Here is an 11,967-nt window from a genome sequence, read left to right on the forward strand (position 1 = left end):
ATTTTTCATTACCCACCATTTAGGCTAGGGGTGAAATATCTACCTCGGGTTTGCGTCATTCTTTTTCTTTTAACAAACCCTTCAAAATGAGGGGTCACTCAATAGGGGTTGTTGTTGGAAAAAATAAGTCACTCCCACCCCCTACCCTGTTAAAGGGGTTGAAAAAATATTGTTAATTAAAAAAATTGCGGAACCTATGTCAACAATCAATTCCACAAACAGAATATTTCTATCTATTTCGGTTTTAAAAATACAGATTTCTTTCCATTATTTGTGAAATTGGTGCTTTTCACGTACAATAAATCAAATTTTGGAATATTCGCCATTTGGGCTAGGAGTGAGATATTCACCTCGGATTTGCGTCATTGTGTTTCTTTTGACAAACCCTTCAAAATGAGGGGTCACTCAATAGGGGTTGCTATTTGAAAAAAATAAGTCACCCCCTACCACCTACCCTGTTAGGGGGGTAAAAAAATATTTTTCATGTGAAAAATTGCGGAATCTTTGTTAACTATTATTGCCACAAATAGAATATTTCTATCTATTTCGGTTTTAAAAATACAGATTTGTTTCCATACTTAATTTACACACTGTATATTCTCTGTGAACTATTACGAAATAACCGATATTCAAACGGGGGAAAACACACTGAAGTCAACAAAACAACAATTTTTCACATAAAAATATAAATACAGGAATAAAAACATCACTGATACTATATTCATGAAACTACATTATTTGTTGGATGGCAATGTGTGATTAATGCAGTACAGTACTTGGCAACTGACTCGAATCGCAGCACGCGCTCCGATCACGCGCTCATATAACTAAGCATATCTCAGGAAATAACGCCTCTAACGGTATATAGTTTGAAGAAAAATTAAATTTGGATCTTTATCTAAAACTTTCTCGCTGGTCAAATGCTTCTAACCAAATAGTACGTGATTTGGTAGCCGACTAACTTTTACATGTTTAGTTTTAAGAAAGGCCAAGTATAAAGAGTGATTTCACGCTTAAGTTTTTAAAAATAACAAACTATTTTTTCACAACACGCATCGTCTACTTATAATTGACGTCCATGTCAAGTTTCATAATTTTTCCTCAATTCTAACAGTTCAAAATGTTGATGTTAATAGAGCAGTGTCACGCTGAGCTATATACGCGCGCGAAGCGGTTTGCCCCCAAGGTGACGTCACATCACGATGCGCAGAACGGTCTCAAACTCGTCCGGCTGAGTAGCACACCTTATTTACTTCCACCATGGTTATTACCACCTGAGGCATTTTTTCTTAATAAAGTACAAACTAATATTAGTAAATCAGCTGATCCGCCCAATACAAATCTAATGGCAATTACAAGTTACCAGTTGTAACTTCTTTTTCACTGGCCACTAAGTTAAAAATGCAAATGGAGGTACTGGATCACTTACACCACACCATATAGAAAAGAAAATTGAGAATTGACTTTTAAAATGGAAAGATGCTAATTTCTGTTATCTTTGGCATTTGCAGCACAAAGCACTTTAATTAAAGAGCAGCACTGTTCTTACCCAGACAAATTTCAGTCATGAGCAACTATATTATATGTTGTTTTAAGTAAGGCTACATCTTTTAATAGGATACACAAATTCATTACGGAAAATTCTGATCCGGGTAATCTTTCTGAAGGCAACTTTAAGACTAAAATTGCAGTATTCGTGGAAGTGCTTTTTGTGATAAAAATATTGTTTTTTGTGTTTATTTTTAAAAGTGTATTCTTCAAGCAGCATTGTGACCCTCAAAATATGCTACATAGGCCTATTGGTTTGATATGATATAATGTTTTGTTAAATGTGTTTTAAAAATCTTTAAAAAATAACTACCCTATAACACACTTGAACTGAACACTTATTAATTTACTGAATATATACACATACAGCTAGAAAATGGCTGGACTGCTTTCCTACTAAGGCTTTATTATTACTGTATTTAATTTTCGACGTCGAGTCAATATATAACACGATGAATTTGATTCATATGTTATTTTGTGGGGCATTGAGCCGCACAGGTTCACTAGTATAGGTAATGGAGACGCTGGCCGTCATTATGTAAGGCACATAAGTTAGTACATTCACGGCCCCTCGACTAGGGGATTGTGAAATTGATTACAATCTATGAGCCGATGAGCTGGTTGATTCTTCTAGTAGTAGTAGGTTAGGTAATAGCATAGATAAAACGATAGATAAAACATACTAGTCTATGGTAATAGCTCAGTGGTTAGGTACCAACTTCAGTACCAACATAACAAATTGTAAAATTTGTCAAATTTTTTTGCAAAGTTGTGCCAGTGCTGCTGTATTTCTAGTTTAGTTGGCTTTATCACAGAAAACAAGAATTTATGTATGTATAATTCACAACCCCCTAGATCAATGTACTAAATACTGTTTTAATGAAATGGCGACCATACAAAGTAGGTATTTTAAGCCAAGTATGAATGGAGATAAGTAAGTACAACGTGCTTTATATCCTGGTACAAAACTAATAATGGTAATAAACGCCTCGAAATTCTCCCATTTAGTGCTACCTCTTGCTTTATAAAAAACAGTATTAAAGTCTAGCTCAATGTTGGTGGTATAGACCAAGGCCCCACTTCCCACTTGACATTCAAGCCGAAGCCGTGATTTGTTTAAATGCATAGTATCTCTATTGTCAATAAAGACGGGTTTTCCTAGATGCCGAGAGCGGAAAAGCGATTAAAACAGTGACATTAAAATTACCTAAGACTGGAGTCCGCTCTCCACGCTCCGCTTCCGCGCCTAGGAAAAGGAAAACCCAGCTTAAAAATTCTACAGTCAATGATATGTTTAAAATCAGTTCAATCCAAACCAGAGTTGCTTCTCAATCTGTTTCAATCTCGCTGGCTGCTCTGAAAAAAATATAACCTTAAAGAAAACCGTCTGCCGTCTGGTCTGGTGAGGTGTTTGATTTTATTAGGCCTAGTAAGTATACTATTGTCACTTTGTACTTGTACTGTAAACACAAAGTCTTAGGAATTAGGACACTTTAGGAGGATAGGCGTACCTAGTTAGTCTGGTTTAGTTTCTTCGAAAGACGTACAATCTTACGCTCAAACGGTTGTAATTATTGTGAATGTAGTTGAGGTATGTACAAGAGATTTTTATTAATTTGCTCATTTTTATTCACAAAGGGCACAGTTGTTTTGTTGTTAAAAATAGTTTCTCTCTCAGTTGGGTGGTTTTAGGAGTACAACAAAAAGCATAAGTTAATGTGATTTCCACTAAACTTGTGTACACAGCTTAAATAATTAGGCCTACCTAGGCTAATTAAGTTATGCATATATTTACCCAGATTGGTCCTGTAGCTGTGTTCTAGAATATTTTTGTGAAAATCAAAACATGTAGGTAAATGAACATTTTTTATTATGCAGGTTTGCTGCGGTGGGGGTTCTATAAAGAATTGCTACCTACCAATAGGCTAATTAGAACTTTCTGACCCTTAGAATCGGACAATCTTAACACGTTCACTGCTGACCGCTATATGCCGGGACGGCGCCAGGAGCTGAACCAATGCTCCCCAATGCGTAACATTGCCGCCGATACACTGAATTACAGTAAAAACAACAGCAGTTATACTGGATGGCAATGTTCTGCAATAAAACTGGCTTTGGACATAGTACTAAGCGATTCTGATGGATAGCAGCATTACTCAGGTTGCAGTCGGTAAAGTAGTGTGTCGCTATCTAGCAGGAAAGAGGTGGGGTAAAGCCCTGTTCTAAACGACCCTGGTAGTGATTTTGGGAAACTATATTTTTTATTGTCAGTAAGGTACGTCCCCACGAGCTGCAAAGAAATACAGGACGCTCGTGACGAGCTGGCTGATCCATGGAAACCTGAAACAACAATGAACGGTGAAGTTCCTAGCTCCTGGCGCCGTGGCTTAGCTGACGTTCCTGAACGTCCGTAGCAGCGAACGTGTTCAAGAATATTCATAGCACCAATTTAAAATATTCAAATGCAATTCTCAAAGGTCTATTATACTATATGCTATATAATAAAACGCTCTATGTATTATCTAAATGAATTGAGGCAAAGTATTGCACCCCTTAAACCGAGACCTTCACTAACTTAACTTTTCTATGAAACAAATATCAATTTTTTTAGCAAATTCCCCTGTAGAAAATAAGCTATTACCCTAGGAATCATGGAAAGACCTAGACACTGCACCACTTCAATGTGTGTCAGCACAAAAATTGAGTATAAATTGTCAAATTTTGATGACATTTGGTACTTGTGTTTATTCTTATTCGAACAAGTTCACCGCGAACCAGCATGATCAGACTATGAGAATGGGGTTAAAATTGGTTTCTCTAATTTTTACTTAAAAATACAAAATTTTTAATTAGCCTAAGCTTAGGCCTTCACTTTTAGTAAGCTTATATTGAGCCTTGTTGTAAATCTAACAGTTACAGAAACTCATAAAAAAACTAAGTTATAAATAAAAAATTCCCATGTTACTCTTGTGCAGAATATGTACATGTAGTTTATTGTTTTTCTAAATATCTACCTATCTGATCAAATTTGGTAAATTTATTTCACACAAATCTATTAATGACAAAAATAACATTTTTAGACATTCCTTGTAGCACCAATTCTAAGTAAGTTACTCACTAAAACTAATTTATTTAAGTAAATAGTCTATTATCATGTTTAAAGAAATATTTCAGGGCACATCGAATCAGGAATAGGCCTACATATAGAAATTTGTTAAGCCTAGCTAACCTGATTGTTCCAGGTTCAGCTGTCAACAAGATGACTCTCAAATTTTGTGCCAATCTATCATTCATGTACCACGAGTCCGCTTCTCTTCTAGAACGTTACCATCTGGCAAAGCAGAGTGGCTTTCGAGCAGTGGAGTGCGCTTTCCCATACTCATTTCCAGTGGAAGAAGTCAAGCGAGCAAAAGAAAGTGCACAAGTGGAACAGGTTCTTCTAAATGTCAATCCTGGAGATTTGGAGAAGGGAGAACTTGGTTTTGCAGCTCTTCCTGGTCAACAAGACAGGTTCAGAAGCAGTCTTGACCAAGCAATCTTGTACAGCAAAGCCTTGGATTGCAAACTTATTCACATCATGGCAGGCAAAGTGACTAGTCCGTCCGAGGAAAACATCAGAGTATACGAGGAAAATCTGATCTACGCATCCTCATTACTGAAGGAAAACAATATAGTCGGTGTGATAGAACCAATCAACAGCATTTCAATACCAGGTTACTACCTGAATAGTTATCGAAAGGCACTTCAAATCGTGAAAAACATTAACAGTCCAAATATCAAACTCCTTGCTGACCTTTTTCATTGGCAGATGATGAAAGTAAACTTGGTAGATAGCTTTAGAGAATCGGTTGATTACATAGGACATGTTCAAATAGCCCAAGCTCCTCATCGAAACGAGCCAGACACTGAAGGGGAAATTGACTTCAAAGCGATCTTTTCGTTCTTGGAATCCCAGAAGTACAACGGCTGGATTGGGTTGGAATACAAACCCCTCACAAATACACAGTTTGGCCTCAAGTGGATTGTGGGGATGGGATACAGTTTATAAAACTGTTGTTAAATGTGGGTAACAGGGTATGTTTTTGAGCGTGAAGCTCTCTGAATCGGATTAGTACAAACAACAGCTTTCTATTTAGATTCTTCTCTTTTAAGGATCAGACTATGGATTATTTTGGTCTTCAACTGTAAAATACCCTTAAAGGTAACTAACAGTAAAGTGACTGTGAACTTAACTGGAGCAAAGTAAACTTGGCCGTCTGCATCAAACGGAACAAAATAAGAGTGAGTGTACTGTAATAAAATAATCTACATTACATATTTAAGCTCACTATTAGCTATTCTGTAGTATCATGATCTTACACTAGAACTCAAATTATCCCAATCAATTGGGATTAGGGCCTATACCAAATTCGGATAGTTTCACAAAGTTCAGTTAGTTGGATTTTTAACAAAAATTTGGGGAATTTACAAAAAAAGAGGTAACAGTAGACCTCCAATCATCTTAATCATTTGGGATTGGGACTGTACCACATTCGGATATGAAATAATTCTGATAATTGGGTTTTCCCGGAAATTTTCTTACTGTACTAGTACTAGTACATCAATTCTGTTCCAAGTCTGCAAGGATTTGATACAAATGAGCTATCTAAATAGGTGATAAGAGAACCAGTCTTCCATTAGTTCTTATATAATCTGTAAATATGTGTATTCCGCAGTACTGTTAAGTGAAAGGTATTTAATGTTAATGTTGTTACTATTACTATCAATATTTATACAAATGTTATCACTGTAATATACAAATATATATTTTTACAAAAATTATATTATTTCAACACCATATAGCCCATGATACAAGTATGAATGGTTTTGTCAAACAGTCAGAAAATATTCTATCTCTTTAGCCAGGAATTTAATTGCAAATTCAATTTATTTCTTTTAATTAACTTGTTTTGGCTACAAATAGCAAAAGTATACATTGTAAAAACTCAAGCCATTGTTGATAGCAGGCCTATCTCAAGGCCAAATTAAAAAAAAAAACTTTTTAGTGTGGCCTTGCCTATCTTCAATAGGCCTAACATTTTAACTAACACTTAAGAAACTGCTTTCAGAATAATATTGTCATCATGGGAACAAATTTTTTAAATGGAGGTTATTTAATTGAGATATTTTAATTAGTTAGGGCCAGGGTAAAATAGTATGTGAAATTGGTTCACAGTAGATTATTAGACTTTTCAACTAAATGTATGACTGGGAAAATGGTCAGTTAAAAATTAGTATGGATAGGTACTTACTAATTTTAAACTGACTATTAAAATACTAGTGAACTATATTTCATCACTAGCTCATAAAGTGACTCTTTTCAACCCGAGTTCGAGTTTCAAGGCCGAGATATGAAAATACACTGTTTGCCTGTGTGATGAATGATATTTTTCCTCATGTTGAATCATAATAGAGCAAACTAACTAAGCTAGAAAACGAAAAAACTTTTCATGTAATTATAACCCCTCAAAACGACTTGTTTTCAATTTTGCTAAAGCAAACAAACAGCTGTTTAAGTAAGTGATTAAATCATTCCTCTATGTGTTAGTGTCCCATGGATATGATGAAATATTGACAAGAATGCAACAAAAGCCAAGACCGATTAAATCAATTGATACATAATTCAATACATGCAATTAATTGCTTCCAATTGAAGTTTACAACAGCTGATTTTTACTACCTGGGGACTAAATAGTATATTTCGTACCTAAGGCCGAAAATGAGGTTTTGCCGGCTCGAGATCGAGAGCTGCAAAACCATTTCGGTCCGTGGTACAAACGCTATTTTTCACCACACTATACCCTATTACCACTATTCACCACAATAATAATGCACATTGATAGTCAACACAACTACATCTTTAAGGTTATGTGAAGAAATAATTTGAGGAATCAGCAAAAATAATAATAAATAGTTGCTAGGCAGCGGGGACAATAAAACAATTCCACTTCAATGCTATGGGTACTGATTGTGTATTTAACCTTCCGTCGGGCGCATTGATTTTCAAACACCAAAGGGCGCTCACGGAAGTTACCTCCGGGAGTACAAAAACTATACAATGATGAGTAAAAAACATTTTAATAGCAATAAAACTGTAAGAAAACATTTTTTATGAGTTATTACACTATCACTTAAGCTGTATATCAAATAGAAAATGTTTTAAATAGAAAAAAGATTTACTTTTTGTACTTATACAGTACTATTGTATATTAGAAAACAAATTTTAATATTGTATGACATAAAAAATAATAATTTTGTAACTTACAAGGACAACTCATTCAATCAAAGGTCTTAGACAAAAATTGCATCAGTGTATGACATAAAAACACCTATGGTAGCCTATTATCAAAAAAGAAGGACTTAACTTTCTTTGTCAAAGCTCTTTAGAAAAAGTTCCAATGGTGTTTGAAATAAAACACCTATTGTTTAATGCAAAAAATCATTTTTTAGAAGGACTACACATTTTGTCAAAGTTCTTTTTCTTAAAAAAAAAAAGTTTCTAAACTCACGCACCATTAGTTCTTGCTACTAAGTTAAATGTTGTTCCTTGTCTTCCCTTTCAACACTAGCCTACAATCTCGCAATTAGTTCTTCTTCATCCATTTTATAATATCGCTAAATAAGGTCAAACACGAGGGTGCACACGGAACTAGGCTCCGGGAAACCCGTTGCATCACAGGGGGACTGAAAGCTACTTCCAGTAGTTACGCGAACCACTCCCCAAGGTCGACTGACAACTGGGAAAGGGGTAAGAGTATACAAAACTGATTCCGCAAAAGAGGTTCGTGAGGAAAATCAGGCCACAGCCCTGCCGAACACATACTATGGTTTTTATAACAAAAAAAGTAGTGACCCGGAGGTAACTTCAGTGATGCGCCCGATGAAAGGTTAATATGCATTCATGTTTTAAGGAAGTAAGCGGGCAGCTGATTTTGCGGCCCTAGGGATGTAAAAACCTGCTCGGTCCAATAATGACGATGACAGAAAGCGTAACTTTCAGCCACCAATTAACGTATGTTAAACAGCTAAAAACGTCATAGTGTGGTGAAAAAGGCACATGTATTACAGCGGCTGTTTTTGCTGCAGTATGAAAAAAAGAATTATTGTATTTTATACCCTACCCGTATCTACTTAGTTCATAGAGGGATTCAATTCTTGAAATTCAGTTTAAAAACTAACAAAAAATGTTACAGCAATAGTGCGAAGTTGCACTTACCTACACATGAGAAAAATGTTTAGGCACAAGCCGCAGGAGATTGTGGAATACTTCCCAAGTGTAGCAAAGGCAGTTTGCACTCGTGTTACACATTTTTCCTACAGATATTATAAAGCATAGAAGTAATTTATGATTAGCTGGTATAGCAATCCTCCCCCTTTATTTTTCTTCATATATCTACAATCTTCTTATTTGGTCCACATGTCTTTTCCACATAAGTCTTTAAAACACTAAACAATACGTTATAGATTAGGTTAAATCCAAGTATTGATGGAAATGGGAAACTAATCACAGTTACTAGACTAATATAGTCTTATCTATTCTCTTACATTGTACAAAATTTGTTGGGAAAAACCACAGGAAAAAACTGGTTAGATGAAACAAAATACACATATTTTCTTACAAAGTTTGAAAGTGAATACACAGTTAAAATACAATCATAAATTAAAGTGAAAACAACTGCATTTGTGTTACTGGCTAACTGTTTAGTAAGATTGTAGGCCTACACGTCCACAAAAAAATACTACAAAATTATTACATTATAAAAAAAGAATTTTAATAGAAACAGCTACAAAACTATATATTCAACATACAAAATTGTATACACTGCCAAATAAAATACAAATCTTAACCTAACACAGGGGTGCCCATCCCCCCCTAGACTCATGACGCACCCCCCCCCCCCCCAATTGAGAAACAGCCCCCCCCCCACCATAAATGATGTACACAACAAATGAGAAACATTATTTCCCCGCCCAGCACTATTTGTAAAACTATAAAAGAAGTTTTATAAATTTTATTAGATATTTAAAATTCAAACCAATCTATATAAATAAAGTTATAGTTTTGTCTGTACATTGCTCAGAATTATACATATTTTGGGTTATTTTTACGTTTTATACATTGAAGAAGTTGAAACATGTCTTATCTCAAATTGTGTCCGTCTGTCACGGCCCAGAAGGCATTTTACGCAGCTTACAAAGAAAACTAGAGTACCGATTATGATTATAATGGTTTAATTGTATCCACAGGATTGGCGAGAGTGTCCTTATAGCCATTAAAATATGGCCTCATCATTTTTTAAATAAAATAACGGACGTTCAAAAACCCAATTTTGTGTGATTTTTCTAGTTTATTTTCTCCATGTTTACTACATACGTCATTTATGAAATACTAATAATCTGTTAAGAGAAGACGTCATATATGAAATTACGACATAATGGGACTAAACATGATGCGGGAAAATCACTCCTCTGTAAATTTTTGTGCATCTAGACCTGTTAGCCAAAACGGCCATAGAGGCCCAAATAATGTAGGTGTAGGCCTAGGACTTTTTAACTTTTGTATATTGTTACTTAATGTACAGTGCCTTTCCACTGCTCGAATTTTAGACCTTGAAATGACACTTGCTCTGAATGATTATAAACTGCTTTGTCTCTCAGAACATTGGCAGTCCGATGAACTTATAAAGTGTACAAACATAAGTGGCTTCTGCCTTATTTGGTAATGCTAACCAAAAATTTAACCAGTTTTTAAATACTTTTCTAATGTTGGTTAACGAGTGGTTTCCCAAAAAACCCCTCCGGCCCCGTAAGAATCTAAAAAACTCCATCCAGCCCTATACAGACAATCCCACTTTACTAACCTTAAGAAAGTGGAAACTTTTAACCTATGATATGTACAAGGTATCCAAAACTCCTGAAGCTAAAGCAAGATATCTGCGAGTCAAGAATGAATACCAAGAAAGCCTTAAGCTTGCCAGATTTGAAAGTAATGTCAAATTCATTGAATCTGCACAAAATCCTTGTTCTGCAGCTTGGACGGTTATAAAGAGAGAAGTGGTTCCAACAAAACCTTTACAGCTGACCAACCTAACACCCAGTGAGTTCAACGAATTTTTTGTGAACTCGGTCCAACAGACCCGTGACGCTATTGGAATCCCCCCTACCTCTGGCCTAGAACTACTGGGAAAACATCCTCCACCTACTAGTACCTTTCACATGTCCCCAGTTTCATGTGATAAAGTCATATCTGTAGTGCAAGGGTTAAAGAATTCTTCTAGCAGAGACATATATGATATCTCTACTAGTTTTGTGAAACAGATCATTTTCTCTATAGTTAGCCCATTAACTTACTGTATCAATTGTTGTATTTTAGAAGGTATTTTCCCTGATGTTTTAAAAATTGCCAGGGTTGTGCCTATTCACAAGAAAGGCAATCCCAACCTGCCAGAGAATTTTAGACCAATTTCTATTCTGCCATCTTTTTCTAAGATCCTTGAGTTTATTATTAAAGAACAGCTCTCTCTGTATTTTGAAGCAAATAATCTGTTCTCAGCTGCCCAGTTTGGTTTCAGGCCTCACCGCAGCACTACTGATGCGGTTGACAAGTTAATAAAGGCAGCTTTTCAGTCTTTTGAGGATGGGGGCTTTGCTGGGGCCACTCTTTGTGACCTCAGCAAGGCCTTTGACATGGTGGATCATGACACCCTCCTGGGAAAGTTAAATTTCTATGGGGTTAAGGGGAAACTTTTTGAACTGTTTGAGTCATACCTGACTGGACGTGGGCAGCTGGTTTGTATAAATGGCAGACAATCCAGTGTACAGCAATTGACCCATGGTGTACCTCAGGGCTCAATTCTTGGTCCCTTACTCTTCAATGTCATGCTTAATGATCTCGCTTTGTGTTTGGGGCAAGGTGTCATCTGTTACGCAGATGATACTACACTCTTTGAAACTAGTAATGAACTGGGAGATCTTGAGGAAGCCATGAAACGATCTCTTGAGGGGGCATCGGCCTGGTTCCGAGCAAATCACTTTTTTCTAAATGAGACAAAGACTAAGTCAATAATCTTTAGCCTAAGAAACTTAGAACATAGTGTGAAATCTGTCAAACTTCTAGGCTTACATCTCGATAATAAAGTAGACTGGAATGACCAGATTAGCCATGTTTGTGCTAGACTTTCCAGAGCTCTGTGTCTACTCAGAAGACTGAGATATTTTGTACCAAAGGACTGGCTGAAAACTGCTTATATTGCTTTCTTTCAGAGTATTTTATTGTATGGCCTAAGGCTCTGGGGTGCCGCCTCTGGGGTCAAGAGAGTTCTGCGCTATCAAAAGAAAGCAGTTAGAGTAGTAGCTGGTGCTGATTACTTGGACCATTGC

General features: G+C 36.0%; 1 protein-coding gene across 1 annotated transcript; it reads left to right on the forward strand.

Moving 5' to 3' along the window:
• Window positions 1-2,926: 2,926 nt before the first annotated feature.
• Window positions 2,927-6,369, forward strand: LOC128996545 (putative hydroxypyruvate isomerase). Its single transcript, XM_054421935.1, has 2 exons — window positions 2,927-2,977; window positions 4,791-6,369. The coding sequence occupies exon 2, from the start codon at window positions 4,808-4,810 to the stop codon at window positions 5,594-5,596; it is 789 nt and encodes a 262-aa protein (XP_054277910.1). The 5' UTR covers window positions 2,927-2,977; window positions 4,791-4,807; the 3' UTR covers window positions 5,597-6,369.
• Window positions 6,370-11,967: the final 5,598 nt, after the last annotated feature.

The sequence above is a fragment of the Macrosteles quadrilineatus genome, unplaced genomic scaffold (assembly GCF_028750875.1).
Source record: "Macrosteles quadrilineatus isolate MER2022 unplaced genomic scaffold, UCM_ALF_1.0 Scaffold_6__1_contigs__length_79288215, whole genome shotgun sequence".
Lineage (NCBI taxonomy): Eukaryota > Metazoa > Arthropoda > Insecta > Hemiptera > Cicadellidae > Macrosteles > Macrosteles quadrilineatus.